The sequence below is a fragment of the Oncorhynchus nerka genome, linkage group LG3, assembly GCF_034236695.1.
Source record: "Oncorhynchus nerka isolate Pitt River linkage group LG3, Oner_Uvic_2.0, whole genome shotgun sequence".
NCBI lineage: Eukaryota > Metazoa > Chordata > Actinopteri > Salmoniformes > Salmonidae > Oncorhynchus > Oncorhynchus nerka.
This window is the reverse complement of record NC_088398.1, coordinates 20,154,307-20,174,197: the sequence shown is the minus strand read 5'-3', so window position 1 is coordinate 20,174,197 and position 19,891 is coordinate 20,154,307. Positions and strand designations below refer to the sequence as shown.

Sequence of the window (19,891 nt, the reverse complement as noted above, 5' to 3'; positions counted from 1 at the left end):
TTTGTTTGCTTAGCAATTTCGATATAAACTGGGCAGGTCTTCGTTCAAAATGAACACTCCATTGGAATTCCAGTTAATTCAAGTATTGACGCTGTCACATTAACATGGTAAATCAGAAAATACCTAGTAAAAGACCAACGCCACCCACTCCACAAACACGCCAACATGCACATGCACGCACGCACACACACACACACACACACACACACACACACACACACACACACACACACACACACACACATGCAAGCACATAGGGGAACTGCTGGTTGATCAATGGAGACAGTCTTGGTCTCATTATCTAGAGTGGCTGGCCCAATCAAACAGTACCTGAAAGAGTCTTAAAGGAGCTTAAGTCTCATTCTGCTGGCCAGTGAGCTCCGGAGGGCCATGGGCATATGCTCCAGGTGCCCCAGTCTATACCAGAGATCAGACAGATTACAAATGGTCATTGATGAGTGCCAGACTAGCTCCCTTGCACATGAATGACTCTCATACTCGAGACTCCACATGGTTTGACCTTAAACATCACACTTCTACTTTTGAAACAGAGAGAACTAAACATCTAGGCGGCCGGTCACTTCGACCGCCTAATGCTGCCCGAACAAGGAGAGGGACCAACTTCGGCGGAAGTCGTGACAGAAAATCCACTCAAACATGAATTCAGCACAGGAAGAATAGTTTGGGTTGAATAGGGCCCCATTTTACATGAAAAAGTGTGAGTAATCAACATGCAGTTTAGTGGGTTGTTATCATTGTTGAGTGTATGTCACGAGATGCATTCGGGGTGATTTAAGCATGTAGAGTCATGTCTGACTGCATGTACCTAAACATCATGAGACAGTCTTCATATATACACAGTCCTGACACATTGGCTCAGGACCATAGGGGGTTGACTAACACAGGGAAGTACCCACTCCAAAAACAGAGCAATCATGATCATATGCAGAAGGGAGGACCATGGCATAGAATTGTTGGGATTTGCCACAGACAGTATTTAATATTCTATATAGAGAGACCACCGTGAAACTTTTGTATGTATTATACGTAACCCTGATTTGAGTCCCATGGAAAAATTCAACTTTGTTTCAGCTATCCAAAGTGAAGGTCCAAAGTTATCCAAATGGCATATCCCCCCCACCACCAAACAACACCACCCCACTCACCACATACCCTGAATTTTACCTCTGATTTACAGCATGCCTAGAATTATTTTGCATTACTCCATTGAGTAATTTACAACGTAGGCTCATTCTGAAATAAGAAATATTGTACAAATATGTAGTTGCTTGATATACAATCATTACTTTTCTTTATTTTCTGAATCTTCTAAATAAACAGTAAGAGGATACTGCTTGCCTACATATTTTAATTCAAATAATCGTCATACGCTTTTTATAAACATATGCGACTGAGATGAATGTGCACAATGAATAAAGGCCTATTGCAATGTTAAATATTGACTTTGAAGTTAGAGACGCTCCTGAAATTTGACACCTGACATCATCTGGCTGGCCTCTTTAGATGAGCGATTCCAGATGTAATTCCCCTTTACTGAAACTTTTCCCCCTCCTAAACTCCGTGCTCCCGTCGCACTTCCTCAAACTCCAGACTATATAACTACTCACACAGTGACCTACTTCATCGCAGGGAAACAACTGGTCAAAGGAATTCATCCGACACCTTCTCTCCAAGTCTCCAAGTCTCCAAGTCTACAACCAAGGTAGAATTTGCCAACTCCCCATTTTTTCAATTTCTTAAATCGGCAAATTTTTGATGTTGCCTTTATGCCTATATGATTTTTTTTTACACTGTCATTTTGTTGAACTGTGTTCATTAGAACTTTCAGTTTCACTTGGGATTTTATGTTTCCATAAAACAATTTACCAAATCGAAGGATTCCGTTTTGACAAATAGTAGGATTCGTTTGTTTTATAGGGAAAACATTGCAGAGCAGTGATGTGATTATAAGTGTACTTAATATATGCTGTTTGCAACAAAGAATGCACTTTGGTCATGGTGTAGCCAAACAGTTATCATAGAAATGAAACTGTTCTCAAGTTAATTATGAAACCTTTATAGCCTATATAGCCTACATTAATTTATAGCACCATGAAACAATGGGAATATTAGACATTGAGTAAACCATAAGTTGCTATCATTATTACTGTGCGGCAAAGGTTTATACAGTAACATGAAGTTCCCTATGAATGATCTGAGGAATTTCCCATAAAACATAGAGGTACTGTCTTTTGTTATGTTACCACTTAATAATGAGGCGGAGCCAGAAAAATATGAACTGAAACTCAATGTACTTCAGCTCTCTTATGGATGTTATGTTGTCGGTATTAAAGTCAACATCCATTTCTGTATTTGTACTGTAATTCGTGTCCATCTTTGGGATTGCCTAGACCAGCCTTTCTTAAAGTATGGGTCGTGACCCGAAGTGGGTCGCGGACCTGTTAATTAATTACTGGAATTGATTTGGCCAAGTGCATCTGCGTGTGCTTCGTGGTTTACTGGGTATTTTTTCTGCAGTTTTCTTGAAGATCACTTCGCGACACACACGATGCAGCGCTGTCGTTCAGCAGCAGATGATGCGCTGTCAGCCACTGATTTGTCATTCCTACTCGCCATCATTCACCGCTGTCATCAAATGGAGTCATGCTAGCCACAAGTTCTGACTCAGCTCAATTGTCATGAAACGCATATACAGCGATGAGTTTCTCTCTCTTTCATACAAACTTATAACGAGGAACGCCCACAATGTGTTTTGTGTGTGGAAGCGCTTAGTAATGAGTCTCTCATAACGAACAAATTAATAAAACGCCACGTCCTGAACAAACATCCACAGCATGATGGTAAACCCAGGGAATTTCTCTCATTTGGGTCCCAGGTTGAAAAAGTTTAAAAACACCTGGTCTAGACAATTAGGTGCTGCCGCAATATGTAAATGTAGAAATATAATGCAATTATCAAATTTTCTTTATCAATGTCATATGTATTATACATCAATTACGAAAGCAGCCCTTGTATCTTTTCCCAGAATGCTGCTGTGTGGTTGTGTACTGTTGCTCTTGGGCTCAGTCTTAGCCCATCCTCTGGATGAGATGTCACTGGACACACAATGGGACTCCTGGAAGACCACCCACCTGAGAGAGTACAACGGCCTGGTGAGTGTCTGTCTGTCTTTCTGGCTGCCTGGCTAACTACTCACATTTATGCAGTGCTTTTTGTTTAAGTTCTGCCCGTTCCTCCTCCTAAGGTTAGCAATTACAGAACGATTACCTCAACCTTGGATAGCAAATATTCATGATGTTTCTTATTTGCTTTGATGGTGAAAAATGCTTTTGAATATCAAAGCCATTCATCATTATGAAATGAGTTATAATATAGTGTGTCACTTATACGTATAATAACAATGTGATCTTTAAGTCAATAGTTTAAACTATTGTGGAAAACTTCTGTATGTGTTGTTCTCCCTTGAAATGTTTTGTTATGATACCTTGCAAGCAAGAAAAGCAGGAAACATGAGAACCAATCCTCTGTTCAGAATTTCAACTTCCTTGTTTTTACAGTAAAGAGTTATCAGCCAAGCTTTTAGAAACTCAAGTATTTCTGTGCTATAAGATAACTTGGTTTTATAAGACTATGTTTGGGCCTCACTGCTTCAGGATGTGTGTGTCCCACAATTTGCAGTCAGCACATTCCTCAGCAGTCAGCCGAAAACACAGAACAGCACTTTTTCCCCTACTTACATCCAGCTTTGAAGCATCATTCCTCACACACTGTAACGACTGATCGAAGGCTCTGTAAAGAGTTGACAATAAATATTTTCCTAACTACCTTTCACCTCCACCATTTTGTGTCTATATGAACCAGTTCAGTTGCACTGTGGAGACTGTGAGCATAGGGACCAAAGAACACACGAATGGCCAGCTGTATGATTGACAGTTGTGTTTTGTTGATGTTTTCATGGTAGGGGGAGGAGGCTATCCGTAGAACCATCTGGGAGAAGAACACGCGTCTGATCGAAGCCCACAATGAGGAGGCCGCTCTGGGCATTCACTCGTACGAGCTGGGCATGAACCACCTGGGAGACATGGTGAGTTAGTGAGCCACATCCTCTATGGGTGTTGTTTGTTGTTGTTGCGTACATGGAGAAAAAGCACACCAAAAAGAGAGGGTCTAAAAAGGGTCTAAGTAACTCCATGTGGAAACATACGTCTGGAATGATATGTCAGAGGGAAACTATTTTGTGTTTGCTGTCCTCGGTTATACTTTCTAAAATAGGTGTCTCCCTACTGTCCACGATTTATCATTTTGAGTATGTGTTTCAAATAGGAGAATGTCCCAAAGGTTTTATTTATAGTTTTATTTCACAAACAAAATCAAGCACAGGACAGAGTAGTGACTTTTATCTGATGCAGATAGAACACAGTCATCTGTGTTTTTACTCCTGCAATGGCCTAATGATTAAAAGGGAGGGTGTTAGGCTAGTGACCATTAAATCTACCCCTAGCTGTGACATGCATGTCAGGTCTGGTCATGAGTGATGACTGTGTTAGCGGGAGACTTGAACTTGAACGGGCTGTAGATTAAAATGGTAGGGAAAAGCAACCTGATATATAGCTGCTTGGCTTTTACTGCTTGGCTTCTATGCCACTCATTAATGCTTTGTCCATTTATTATCCATCGGAGTACACAGAGATCTGTTCATCTGAATGTCAGTTTCACTTCTATGTTGAGATACACTGTAAATAAAAGAAGGATGTATAGTACTTCCAGTTTTACAGAGACTAGCAGGAACCTAACATGTTTCAGCACTCGTACTCGTGTCAGGGCATGGTGGGTTTAGAATTATGTCAAATGTGCCTGTTTAAAAATATATATATATGTATTTCATGATCTCCAATGGGATTAATAAGCCATTGATCTATCTATATGTGATAACTGCTGGACTATAAACATGGAAACATTTATCTCTACTTATAGTGGGTAAATGGTTCATAGTCTATTGCTATGCATGAATAATTCCCTCATCCTCATCCCTCTCCTCTCCCCAGACGTCAGAGGAGATAGTTGCGAAGCTGACTGGCCTTCAGGTGCCCATGAACAGGGACCGTAGCAACACCTGGATCCCTGGCAACAATGTGGTGAACCTCCCCAGGTCCATCGACTACCGCAAGAAGGGCATGGTGACCCCAGTCAAGAACCAGGTTAGAGGATGCGAACAACAAAGAGCTGTCACTCAAGTCCAGTGTTTCCCCTAGATGTATTTCTTATTTCCTAGATTTGTTGCACCAAAATGTTCAATCAAGCTTAATTGAGGCCAAAATAATGGTTTTAGGTAGAGAGCAACAATCTAGGCAGGGTGCCATCTGAGCATTTTTAGGGGAAACACAGGGTAATAAAGAACAGATTTCATATTCCTCTTTGCTTTCAGTGAGGTAGAAAATGATCACAGTTACAGTACAGTCACGTAACCTGTCTAGGACAATAAAAACCCATGGTTTGTCTAATTGACTTAGACAAGTAAAGAATGTTTGATTATGAAAGGTAATTACTCATTATGATCTAATTGGACACTAAGGCATTATTTATGTTTTATGTAAACATGGAATTTAGTTAAGTGGTACATTATGTACCCAGGCTGAAATGTGGAGTACATCTTTGCTACCAGGGAACCCTAGGAGATTAGCCCTAGATTTATACCATTCATCTAATGAACATTAGGTCACTTTACATGAGCACTAATAGTCTGTGGTATCACCAAAGAGCTGTCAGGTTCAGGGGGATATGATAGATAGTGAGGTGTAAGTGCAGCATGTCTACCCTCTAGTGGTGAATAAGATAACTACAGAAGTTCTGAGGCCAGACGAAAAAAACATTTGCTCAAACCCTCTGAAAGCTTTTTTTCAATCAGGGCCTTTGACTCTCTGTCAAAGTGTACCACCTTATGGAGAAATTGGAGAAGGCAGCTCTGTAAATGTTTTATGTCCTCTCTTTCTCAGCTCTCCTGTGGCTCCTGCTGGGCCTTCAGCTCTGCTGGGGCCCTGGAGGGCCAGCTGGCAAAGACTACAGGCAAACTGATAGACCTCAGCCCCCAGAACCTGGTGGACTGTGTCACTGAGAACAATGGCTGTGGTGGAGGCTACATGACCAACGCCTTCGAATACGTTGAGGAAAACGGAGGCATCGACACAGAGGAGACTTACCCTTACCTTGGCCAGGTAGGGGCATGGTTTGGCTGACATTGAAAAAGAATGTGACTGTCATTTTAGTTGTTCTCCAAACAGCTGTTTTAGTTTGTTGAAATTACATTTTCAGTCAACGTTTTCTTACAACACGTCAGGTGAGTTGGAATATGCTGGATGACGTTTGCATTTTCTGATTGAGCTATCACATCACATGCTCTTTAACCAAAACAAGCTAATAATCACATGCGGTTAACCATAAAGTGCTAAAATGTATTTTTTGGGACAATTCCGGGAAGTGGTGACGTCCATGGTCTTATGTATTCTCCAATGGCCTAACTACAAACAACACAAATACTCACTTCAATATTTTTTGGTAATTTGCTTGCATGTAAAAAACTTAACATTCAGGCAATTCTTTCTTTACCACTTCTGTAGTTGTCCACACTTTCCTATGATATATAGAACACACCACTACCAAGGTGCTATGAAAGTCATTTGTCTTTTTCTAGCAATGTACAGTAGTAACATAGCACCAAGACCAGCTATAGTGGAAAGTCAGTAGGCCTGATCACCAACAACAACGAGACAGACTACAGGGAGGATGTAGGTATTCTTACGGCGTGGTGCCATTTAAACAACCTCTCTCTCAACGTTGGCAAAACAAAAGAGCTGATTGTGGACTTCAAGATAAACCAGGCTGGACATGCCACCATCCCCATTACAGGGCCGCCGTGGCGACCGTCTGCCGTGGAGACGGTCATCTCAGAGAACCTGAAATGGTCTAACCACACGAACACCGTAGTGAAGAAGGCAGCGACTCTTCAACCTCAGGATACCGAAGAACTTCACAGTGTTCTACGGGAGCACCATCGAGAGCATACTGTCGGGCTGCATCACAGCCTGGTATGGCAACTCCACCACCCCGGACCACAAGGCTCTTCAGAGGGTGATACGTGCAGCCAAACGCACCACTGGGTGCACACCGCCTGCCCTGCAGGACACCTACAACACCAGGTGTCTCAGGAAGGCCAAGAAGATCATCAGGGACCCCAGCCATCCAAGCCATGCCCTGTTCTCCCCACTTCAATCACTCAAGACGCGGACAGTACAGAAGCATCATGGCAAAAACTGAAAGACTGGCCAATAGCATCAGGCTGCTGAATAGCCACCACTACTAGTCAGCTACCTGCTCCCTCACCCCATGGACATCCCCCCACACCCTCAACTCTCACTTACCTTACCTGCTACTCCCCCCATGGACATCCCCCCACACCCTCCTGCTGCTCCCAACGACATTGCAGTTGTTAATATGTTGCAGTTGTTAATATGTATATTATAACTTTTGGGTTTTCATTTCCCCCAATGATCATGATGCTGCTCCCACTGTGGTCATTCCACCCCCCCCCCCCACCCCCAACAGTCTGTACTCTGCCTCCACCCCAATGGAAATTTATTTCTTCATCACTGCCACGGTTGTTATTATGTATATAGTGCTATTTCTAATGTTTTTATTAACATTTTCATTATTTTATTTCACTAGTCCTGCATGTTGGAGCTCACAGCCTAAGATTTTCACTTTACCTTGCAACCCCACCTGCAACCCTATACATGTGACTATTAAACAATCAGAATCTGAATCATAAATAAACCAATCCATGTTTACCACTCTGTCTACAGGATGAGCAGTGTGCCTACAACGCGTCTGGCATGGGTGCTCAGTGTCGCGGGTTCAAGGAGATCCCTGAGGGAGACGAGCAGGCACTGACCAAGGCTGTAGCCAAAGTGGGGCCTGTGGCTGTGGGCATCGATGCCACCCTCTCCACCTTCCAATTCTACCAGCGAGGTGAGTGACATTCTGCCTCCAAGAACCATGGATAGAAGAATCAACCACTTGTAGTGGTTTAACACACAACACATGCCAGTAGACTCCTAAAGCGCTTCTCTTAAAGCTTATTGAAGCTCATTCCTTTACACTGTTATTTACTCAGGTGTGTACTACGATCCCAACTGCAACAAGGATGACATCAACCACGCCGTGCTTGCAGTGGGCTATGGACAAACTGCCAAGGGCGAGAAATTCTGGATCGTCAAGAACAGGTGGGTCACAATGTACTGGGCTTATTCAATGGCATCAGGTAACACGTTTCACACTGTTGACTTGAAATGTATTTTTTCTAAATCACGATTCATTCTCTTTATCCTCTCTCTCTCTTGCTCTCCCCCCTCTCTAACAGCTGGAGCGAGAGCTGGGGCAAACAGGGCTACATCATGATGGCACGTAACCGCGGGAATGCGTGTGGCATTGCCAACCTGGCCAGTTACCCCATCATGTGAACACCAAGCGGCAGAGGGCACCATGGAAGCAGGGAAGCTAAACCACATATCAATGACTACACCCAATACAGAAAATAACACTATGTTTCTGGAATAGCACATTCATTTAGTCTGGAGGTTTGAGTATCCCAGAGTTCTTTTGCAAGCACTTTTAAAAGCCCTACATCAAGTCTTACTGTTATATCTTCAAACTGCCAGACTTCAATTCAATCAATTGGAACAACTTTGATTGTGATGAAGATTGTGCGTAGTGCACAGCACTTTACATAGGTTGTATTCAGTGTGTCAGGTCAGGTAACATTGCTGTGCAATGGGAGTTTTGTCTCGCTTTCCTGTCAATGCAAAAATGGCTTGTTGATCAAGATTGCTCCTGGTGGGTTTTTTGATGATGTTGACTTTTATTTTATTGTTCAGCACTTTTACACCAAATTCTGTTGATTGAATTGTAACATTGTTTTCTATTAAATGGAATAAAAGTTGATTCATTTGAAATGTGAGTGTGTGTGTGCCTGTACATTTCCCCATTGAAGGGAAGAGAAGTGAAAGAAAGAAAGACAAACTGAAAAAGGAAGATTAAGGTTCCTGAGGTTCTTCAGCTATATTAAGTATCTCAAATCAACTACCACTCAGTATACCCTATTGCAGTGCTGTATGTATACATACACAACAATATGTAAGAATTATACATGCATTTGTGTTGACTGTTAAATCTGATGATGATGAATACAGTACAGATTAGAAGCCTTCTTGAGGTCCTGAGATAGAGAGACAATGACAGAATAAACAGGTGACAATTTCACATACCAGTTTCATACCAGTAACGCCTCTTCCTGCCTCAGACTCACCCCCTCAAACAACAGACTTCCTGTGATCTAGTCTTAAAATCAGATGAATTCTCCTGAATAGTTCATGTAGCGTTGATTAAATGTAATGTTTATAAATACACTGATTTCAATGTTTAAAAAAGAGATTGGTAGGTAGCCTACTGTTAAGAGCAATGGGTCAGTAACCAAAAGGTTGCTGGTTTGAATCCCTAAGCCAACTAGGTGAAACATCTATAGATGTGCCCTCAAGCAAGTCACTTAACCCTAATTGTTTATATATTTGAACAGATGTTTAAGAACAGTGGGCTGGCTACTAGTCAGTATGATATCTGGCTATATATTTTTATATTTCCCCCCTATCCTTCAAGAAGTCATATGCATTCTAATTAAGGGGTCTATAGCATTGTTTTGAAATGCAATGAGAAATAGTATTTTAGCATGGTGAACATAGACGTTTATAGATGACACAATAGAAATGGTCAATGAGGAAGTTCTACCCCATGACCTTCACAAATACATATAAAGCAGGAAAACAGATCCCACTGAAATCAATTGACGCGCCTTGCTCTCATCTGAAGTCATCATCAGGTGCACTCGGAGTTTTACAAGGTAAAACCTTTCTCCGTTTTCAGTCGAGGCAGATCGGCTATTTCCAGTTCATAATGTAGTTAGATAGACTCGTAGGAATTTGGTTTTAACTTGACCTTATTTAAAAACATTTTGATAAAGCATTCGTTTTACTTTCGTTTTTAATATGTCAGTGCAACATTATTTGCTTATAACCATTCATATATTTATGTTTTCTTCCTTCTGTGAAATTGTCGAATTCCTCTTTTCATTACAACCTTTTTTGTAACTTTTGTACAACGTCAACATTTAATTAATTGTACAGTTTCATAAACTAAGTTATTTCTACTGCTAGCCAAGTGGCAAACCTACTGAGATACTTATTTAACTAAAAAATAAGCCTACACAACGACACAATTTGCTTAATTTCTATGAAATTATATAATTTTACCCGTTTTGGGGCTTTCTTTTTCGCAGTAGAGATGGGTTAACAACACCGGTACGTCTGATAGCCTAATCTTGAACACTGAAGCTTCCTATTGAATAGGCCATAAACATTTTTCTATATACAACGTTTTTGTAGAATCTGAGTGATGTAATTATTTATTTGATCAGTGTTAAAGACTCTTGGTCAACAGTTTGTTTGCGCAACAGTTTCAATACCCGTTGATGGTTGGTCTTGTGACAAACTGACTCATTGTGTATAGGCTACAGTAGTTCCTGTCGCAGTAAACTTATTTGCGCAACTTAAACTTAATTGAGTCACACACTAGTACTTCTTAATTTGGATACACAATGAAACAGTACAATAGAATTGCCTCCTGGTTGAATAATACTTGTCTATTTTCTGTGCAGGCATGATGTTGTGGAGCTTGCTGCTCGCTGCACTATGTGGCACAGCAGTTGCCCTGTTTGACCCAATGCTGGAACAGCACTGGCAGATGTGGAAGAAGACACATGGCAAGAACTACCAGACTGAGGTGAGATGAACCAGCATCACTACAATATGTTTTGGCTAGGATAAGGCAAAGCTGCTACTATAGTGGCATTTAGACAGATTATGTTTGCTGTATAGGTTGAAAGTACCACCACCACCTTTCCCACGTACATTTAAAAAAAAGTGTTTTAACCTTTATTTAACTTGTCAAGTCAGTTAAGAGCAAATTCTTATTTTCAATGACAGCCCAGGAACAGTGGGTTAACTGCCTTGTTCAGGGGTAGAATGACAGATTTTTACCTTGTCAGCTCGGGGATTCAATCTTACAACCTTTCGGTTACTAGTCCAACGTGCTAACCACTAGGCTACCTGCCACACCATTTCTTACATCTAACTAGCTAACACTTGAATGCATTGTGATTCAACCTGTGTGGTTTGCATATTTGAAAGTGTATTGTTTTACAAGTCATTGACTGAGATTTTTCTACCCCTGTGTGTGTGGATACTGTGTAGGTTGAGGACTTGGGCCGAAGGGAGGTCTGGGAGAGGAATCTTCAGCTGATCAGCCTCCACAACCTGGAGGCGTCCATGGACATGCACACCTATGACCTGGGCATGAATCACATGGGGGACATGGTGAGGGCCTCAGGTCACTGACAATGCCAAGGGCCAGTTTGGAACTCTGATATCTGAAATTGTAGGTAAACTTAGTACCTACCTTGGCCTGATTCCATAAAAGTTTGATAGTGTGTGTATGGAATATGATACAAAAAAAGGCATGCAGAATATGGTATGCTTTCAGTAGGTATTGGCATGCAGAATATGGTATGCTTTCGGTAGGTATTGCAGTCAGGCCTGGTATACATGAAGGAAGAGTCAGACATTTAGATTTTGACCTACATGACTATTTATTTTGTTGAGTTCCTTTGTCATTTTTTTTCCCGGCGTTCCATTTTCTTGGCCAATAGGTGTTGAAATGTTGCTAAACTGGTTTCCTGAAGACAAGACAGTGTGTGCATTCATTCCTAATCTTAGTGATTACTGAGCATGACTGCAAATATACTTCCTTATGCCTCTAGTATGTATAACAAGTGGATGTATCCTTTCATGAGTGCGCATCTGATTTGTTTTCTGTAAATACACAAGTAAAAGTATCATCCCATTGCACTACATTATGTGCCTTTAAATGTATTCGTGATCCTGATTCAATGTGTATCTTCCTCCAGTTGATGTAGCATTGGGTTCATGGGATGGATTTATTATGCTGATTAGAGTAAGTGCTCTTTAAATGCTCAGTCTGGTCAACGTGTTGCCTCTTGTCAACCATTTTCAGACCCAGGAAGAGATTGCCCAGTCTTATGCCTCATTGCGTGTTCCTGCTGACTTCAAGAGGGAGCCCTCTGCATTTGTAGGATCCTCCGGTGCCCCCATACCTGATACCGTTGACTGGAGAACGAAGGGCTACGTCACTAAAGTAAAAATGCAGGTAATGACGAACAGCTGCGATTTGTGTGAACAGATGCAGTCAGTGCGGTTTGTGGCTGCTCCTTTATGTACTGACATGTATGTGTAACTGATAGATACAGACACACACACACACACACACACACACACACACACACACATCAAAACTATGAAATAACACATATCTAATCATGTAGTAACCAGAAAAGTGTTACCTTTTAGATTCTTCAAGGTAGCCACCCTTTGCCTTGATGACAGCTTTCCACACTCTTGGCGTTCTCTCAACCAGCTTTACCTGGAATGATTTTCCAACAGTCTTTAAGGAGTTCCCACATATGCTGAGCACTTGTTGGCTGCTTTTCCTTCACTGCGGTCCAACTCATCCCAAACCATCTCAATTGGGTTGAGGTTGGGTGATTGTGGAGGCCAGGTCATCTGATGCAGCTCTCCATCACTCTCCTTCTTGGTCAAATAGCCCTTACACAGCCTGGAGGTGTGTTGGGTCATTGTCCTGTTGAAAACAAATGATAGTCAGACTAAGCGCAAACCAGATGGGATGGCGTATCGCTGCAGAATACTGTGGTAGCCATGCTGGTTAAGTGTGCTTTGAATTACAAATAGATCATTGACAGTGTCACCAGCAAAGCACTCCCACACCATCACACCTACTCCTCCATTCTTCACGGTGGGAACCACGCATGCAGAGATCATGCACATGCTCTACGTCTCACAAAGACATGGCGGTTGGAACCAAAAATATCGAATTTGGACTCATCAGACCAAAGGACAGATTTCCACTGGTCTAATGTCCATTGCTCGTGTTTCTTGGCCCAAGCAAGTCTCTTCTTCTTGTTGTTGTCCTTTAGTAGTGGTTTCATTGCAGAAATTTGATTATGAAGGCCTAATTTACACAGTCTGTTGAGATGTGTCTCTTACTTGAACTCTGTGAAGCATTTATTTGGGCTGCAATTTCTGAGGGTATCTCTGGGTCTTCCTTTCCTGTGGCGGTCCTCATGAGAGCCAGTTTCATCACAGCGCTTGATGGTTTTTGCGACTGCACTTGAAGAAACTTTAAATGTTCTTGACATTTTCCGTATTGACTGACCTTCATGTTTTAAAGTAATGATGGGCTGTCGTTTCTCCTTGCTTATTTGAGCTGTTCTTGCCATAATATGGACTTCTTCTTCTATCTTCTGTATATCACTACTATTGTACCTTGTCACAACACAACTGATTGGCTCAAACGCATTAAGAAGGAAATAAATTCCACCTATTAATTGAAATGCATTCCAGGTAACAACCTCATGAAGCTGGTTGAGAGATTGCCAAGAGTGTGGAAAGCTGTCATCAAGGCGAAGGGTGGCTACTTTGAAGAATCTCAAATATAAAATATATTTAGATTTGTTTAACACTTTTTGGGTTACTATATGATTCCATATGTGTTATTTCATAGTTCTGATGTCTTCACTATTATTCTACAATATGGAAAATAGTACAAATACAGAAAAACCCTGGAATGAGGAGCTGTGTCCAAACTTTTGACTGGCAAATTGTAAAGTCTTTTGTCTGTGTTGGACAGCAGTAAGACTAGCTGTCGTCATTGGCGTCGGCTAATTGGGATCCTAATAAATATATCAAATAACATTTGTGTACATGTGTACTGTTGTATGTATATCATAAATGATATGTATTATCTTTTTTAACTACTGGTAAATATCCTTGGGATTAATGAAAGTTGTTGCTACAGGATAATAACTGATATGAGGATGTTCAACACAGCGCTGTCCCTTTTCAGGTCTTACTTCCTCTGTTTGTCTACTGTAGGCCTCTTCCTTGTTCTCAGTTGTTGAATCAGTTCCTTTTTTTGTGAGGTAGTCGTTGGCCTAAGTGCTAGGGTGTGCAAGTTTAAAACCACTGAATGACAAGCACAGCACGTCTACATAACATGAACATTTCAGTTACACTTTATTGTTCCAGTAAAATGTTTCTGTATTACATAGTCAAATAATTACTTTTGGGGTTCTGTGAGAACTGAATCAAGCACCACTAGGCACTATTTGACACCAAGTTGTGAATTATATTGCACCTTTTTCCTTTTGATTATATTGCACGTTTCAGCAAACATTGCTACCATATCATTTCTTGTAGATTCAATAATAATGAAACAGTACTGTAAAATAAGGTATTACTAATAGGACTCTCAAATGAACTTTATCCAGGTGTTAGATGGGGATTGCTTCTGTCTCATCCATAGGGCCCCTGTGGCTCCTGCTGGGCATTCAGCTCTGTCGGAGCCCTGGAGGGCCAGCTGATGAGGACCACAGGTAAACTGATAGACATCAGCTCCCAGAACCTGGTGGACTGCTCCTCCAAATACGGCAACAAGGGCTGCAATGGTGGCTTCATGAGCCAGGCCTTCCAGTATGTCATCGACAACCAGGGCATTGACTCTGACAAATCCTACCCTTACAAGGGAGTGGTGAGTATAAACTAGTATTAACAGCATTAATAGTGTGTAGCTGGGGTCAGCTGCCCTTGGTAAGTAGCTGCAGTAACTAGCTGGTTGTAGCTTATTTCCCATGCCACATTAGCCTTGTGCAGCACTATCTGACCCTTTTGTTGTCTTGTATCCCCTGTTAGCAACAACAGTGCAGCTACAACCCTGCTCAGCGTGCTGCAAACTGTTCCAGGTACAGCTTTCTACCTAAGGGGGATGAGCGGGTACTGAAAGAAGCCCTGGCCACCATCGGACCCATCTCTGTTGCCATTGATGCCACCCGACCTCATTTTACCTTCTACCGCAGTGGTACGGAAAAACTTCATTTCAACTTCTTGGGTCATTTTATTTATTTTTTTACATTTGAAAGATAGTATGGTCTTGACATTGGTCATGTATATCTAAATCTGAAACAATGTGGCTTTTATTGAGTAATTGTCCACTTTATGGTCAACTGCTGAGCTTTGACTTGTGGAGAAATGCATATATATTGAGGATTGACTTGTCATTGTCCAACCCATGTATCATTGTAGGAGTTTACAATGATCCAACTTGCACAAAGAAGATAAACCATGCTGTCCTTGCTGTGGGGTACGGTACTTTGGGCGGGCAGGATTACTGGCTGGTGAAGAACAGGTAAGGGGATTTAAAACTGCACTCAGAGTTTCCATCTTCAAAGCTCCATCTGCTCTTCTGTTGTTCTGTATCTAGATATTTAGTCAAACAAGGCTACTGTTCAGAGCTGAGATGAAAAGATCCTCCAAGTGGACTTAGTATCCAACTTTATTCCCCTTTTCAAACCTCCATCTGCTCCTTTGTTTCATTCCAACAAACAGGACCATGGTGAAGGGTAAAACGGGAAGTGGAAAGAACGTAAAACTCAAATTAGGCTTTAGACAAATGAACCTTGGTCATTTGGGAGTTAATGCGATTGTTTATTGTGGGGTTATTCAACCGGGGGTCTGCGGCCCCTTAGGGGTACTGCAGGGGGTCCGCCAAAATAATAACTTTAATATCATCCCCCCCAATGTTTTTATGAATTTCTCTAGCAACAACAGAATAAACAACATACCGAATGTAGAAAAGAGGAGAAAATCTTATTTCTACACTGAACAAAAATAAAAACGAATCATGCAACAATTTAATTAAAAGGTTTTACTGAGTTACAATTCATATAAGGAAATCAGTCAATTTAAATAAATTCCTTAGGACTTGATCTATGAATTTCACATGACTAGGAATGCCGATATGCATCTGTTGGTCACAGATACCTTTAAAAAAAAGTAGGGGCGTGGAAACCCGTCTGTATCTGGTGTGACCACAATTTCTCTTGTATTTTTGTTTAATGAAATCATGTCAACTTTATCTCTTAACTTCTAATATTGAGCAAATTACACTGATTGGAGCCAATTACACTCACTGGAGTATCAAACATAGGCTTTGAAAAAGCTCCCGCGAATAGGCTAACAGTACGGCAAGTGCCGCTGGCTGATGGTTAGCTGACTAAACTCAACTCCATGGTGGAGGTTTCTGATTAACACCACCAACGGAGTTGAGCAGAGAACAAGCTTTGGGGAATTTAAGCTCTGACTACATCTGTAAACTCTGACTACATTTAAGCACTGACTACATCTATTTGCCCAAGGTCAATACTTCAAAATGTTAAATTATGAAACGCTTACCTTGTACCTGGCTATGTTTGTCCTCTGTAGTTGCGTGTCTTTCTTTGTTTGATGAAATCCATATTTAATTCTGTAAATGTTAATCACATATACAACCACTGACTGTTTTCTCGAAGATGGCAACTTAGCGTGAATGGGCATGTGCCAGTTGAATCTCAGATGAATTCGGCCTAGGTCTCCAAATGCTCATTTCCAATCCAATTGCACAATCTAGGCCAACATCATCAGAGATTCAATTGGCACATGCACATTCAAGCTGAGTTGCCATCTTCGAGAAACAGAAACGAGCAAACAGTCGGTGGTTGTATTTGATTAACATTAATTGAAAAGGGAAGTCCTGCAACTACAGACGCCGAACATAGGTACAAGGTAAGCGTTTCATAATTTACTTTTTTTTAAGTATTGACCTCGAGCAAATCAATGTAATTGGAGCTGAATTTCACAAAGCCTGGTCTCTGCTCAACTCCGTTGGTGGAGTTTTTCAGAATCGTCCTTTACCATGGAGTTGAGTTTAGTCAGCTAGCTGCTGGTAAACTTTCTTGACCTGGACATACATGGCTGGCTAACCTTTGTTTAACCAGCTAAATAGCTGCTTATAATCATAATCTCTAAACACATCTCTCTAAATGTGTTTAGAGTTCCCTTTCTAGTTAATAGGCAATGTTAGAGTTTACATTTCCTCTTACAATTATAATGTGGGGAGGTCAAAATACTGAAAAACAATCTACCAAATTTATTCCATTATGTTTCACCTGATGATAAGACAAGACAGGTGATTTATTTTGTAACTAACGTATGATGGGGGTCCCTGGGTCGCCGGTTTGCCTGGGAGGGGGTCCCTGGGTCGCCGGTTTGCCTGGAAGGGGGTCCCTGGGTCACCGGTTTGCCTGGGAGGGGGTCCCTGGGTCGCCGGTTTGCCTGGGAGGGGGTCCCTGGGTCGCCGGTTTGCCTGGGAGGGGGTCCCTGGGTCACCGGTTTGCCTGGGAGGGAGTCCCTGGGTCGCCGGTTTGCCTGGGAGGGGGTCCCTGGGTCACCGGTTTGCCTGGGAGGGGGTCCCTGGGTCGCCGGTTTACCTGGGAGGGGGTCCCTGGGTCACCGGTTTGCCTGGGAGTGGGTGCCTGGGCAAGAAAATCTTGAAGATCCCTGGTTTATTAAGTATTGATGTTCATTGGAAATATGTTTCAATCTTCCTCACCTTCTGTCTAGCTGGGACTTATCGTGGGGAGACCAGGGATATATACGGATGTCACGCAACAAGGACAACCAGTGTGGCATCGCCTTGTACGGGTGCTACCCTGTCATGTAACTCCTGCCAATCAAAGGGGCCTAACTGGAAAATCTGAGCCCTTTTATTAATTTAATGTGATTCATTTTTACTTCCTCCATTGTTTTAGTGTTGTTTTCACCATTTCACTTTCTATCACTTTCTGTCTATATAGACGGTACTTCTTTAGAATTGTTTTTACAAATCATATATAAGTCAAATGTGATTATCTACATTATCACCGTAGCTAGCATCCAGGGGGTGTACTTGTACATCAAGCTGCCTCACGCTACAGAAACAGGAGATAGGCTCCTGCTCCTATGAGCCGTTCTGGCTCGCACATGCCAAGGCTCGTGCAAGGGTACATGCTTATTTCAATCAAAGTATATTTTGTCATCAAATAAAAATAACTTTTAAAGAACTGATTTGAATTGAATGAATACTTCTACCTCCAAACTGTAGTGACTGTAAATTGCAATGTGTGTTTATTTCCATTTCCTCAGTCACAGTGTATGTAGACCTACATCCTGTGTGTTGCCATGCAGCGTGAATGAAGTCAGCAGACCAACAAACTAAATTGGGTTACAAATGAGTCATTTTAATTTTTTGGTGCAACATCACAACAAACAATTTCACATGAGGTATTCAAAGGGATTCTCTTTAGTTGTTGTTACAAAATGTCCCACCATGATTGACATGTAAAGTGTTGTGTTTTAAGCCTTTGGTTGGTTAGCCGCATTCATTAGTTAGTCTAACACATGGACGAGAATGGCACGATAAGTATGGTGGGTGTCCTAGTTCAGGAACCCAGACACAAACCCATGTCAAATACAATATTTCCCCCATTTTGGCCTCGTTTAAGCTTTTGACTGGAGTCATGTATTCCTGCTTCCAACAGTGGGATCAAACAGTATTTCAAATACACTAACATATTGGAATAATGGTTTTACAAATGTGAAAAAATAGCTTTAGTCTCCTCTTGACCTTTTGTTTTTGGTTGAACTCTTGATTCTTGGGCTTTCATAACTGTTACAGTAAGTCACATGACTCTAGTTTGGTACAAGGAATAGGCAACGTTGATTACAGCAAGATCCTCCTTGCTTGGATTGTCACCTACTTTTTTGGTCTTGAAAATGATTATATACAGATTATTGGTAAATATGACTTCTGTAGTACACTGGACTACGCTTTGGCTGGATGGGGCTTGGTTGCTCCTGTAACAGATTGATTCCAGCACATTTGGTTTTGAAAAAGCATGAGAGACAGATGGACAGACAGATAGACAGACACCCTGAAAGGATGGAATCTTTGGTTAAGAAACTTCTTTGCCACACAACATCTCACACAGTTGAGGTAGATGGGTAAGTGTTCATGTACACAGGGGGACAAAGGGAACACTGGGGTTACGGAGTCAAAATACTTCCTCTACAGTCACAACTTCATGTCAATCTCTCAGTTCCAACTTCAAATGCTGAACCTAAAAATACTGTGTTACTTAACACATCTCACTGGACTTCACTATCTTTGGATTTCTGGTGTATTAATTAAGATGGAATGATATAACCCCACTTATAGTACAAAAAACAATATCAGAGGGTATCCATGCATATTCAGCTGTACTTTAGTATATAATGTACCTGTGTTTTTAAGCCCCAGAAGAGCTTGAAAACATCCTCACCTAAGGTGTCCTTTAATCTAGAGAGACATTTCTTTACACTCCACTAGGGGGTGCAATAGGCGTAAACTGATGACAGACCACCTGCAATACTCTATCAACTCTCTGTACAAAGGGGAGTTCTCTCCTCAGTTAAGACAGAGCAGACAATGACTGAAAAGTCTCTCCCCATTTGAGGGCAGACTCTATTCTAAAATATGGGCCGTGTAAAAAAAAATAAAGGTGTCATGGGGACCTATTGTCTTTGATAGAACACCATATGACAAGCTTGAAAAAAAGGAACATCAAAACTGGTAGGGGTTTTCATGTTCCCTGCACCAGACTGGCCCCCTCCCTTGGTCCCAGCATGCTTACAATTGTTGCTCATTAAACTTTAATTCTACTCTATTGTGCCCTTCCACCCCCTCTCCCAAAACATTGCACCCTGTTCAGGGGTGATTCAGCCAC

The 19,891-nt window shown here is 41.6% G+C and overlaps 2 protein-coding genes across 2 annotated transcripts; both read left to right on the top strand.

Moving 5' to 3' along the window:
• The first annotated feature begins 1,640 nt into the window (after positions 1-1,640).
• Positions 1,641-9,026, top strand: LOC115103964 (cathepsin K-like). The gene is made up of 8 exons (XM_029625043.2): positions 1,641-1,723; positions 3,047-3,173; positions 3,983-4,105; positions 5,067-5,219; positions 6,015-6,233; positions 7,878-8,043; positions 8,189-8,297; positions 8,435-9,026. Exons 2-8 carry the CDS (start codon positions 3,048-3,050, stop codon positions 8,532-8,534), a joined length of 996 nt encoding a protein of 331 aa, XP_029480903.1. The 5' UTR covers positions 1,641-1,723; position 3,047; the 3' UTR covers positions 8,535-9,026.
• Positions 9,027-9,861: 835 nt separating this feature from the next.
• On the top strand, positions 9,862-18,190 carry LOC115103957 (cathepsin S-like). Its single transcript, XM_029625029.2, has 8 exons — positions 9,862-9,967; positions 10,781-10,905; positions 11,376-11,498; positions 12,196-12,348; positions 14,581-14,805; positions 14,967-15,132; positions 15,357-15,459; positions 17,712-18,190. Exons 2-8 carry the CDS (start codon positions 10,783-10,785, stop codon positions 17,809-17,811), a joined length of 993 nt encoding a protein of 330 aa, XP_029480889.1. The 5' UTR covers positions 9,862-9,967; positions 10,781-10,782; the 3' UTR covers positions 17,812-18,190.
• Positions 18,191-19,891: the final 1,701 nt, after the last annotated feature.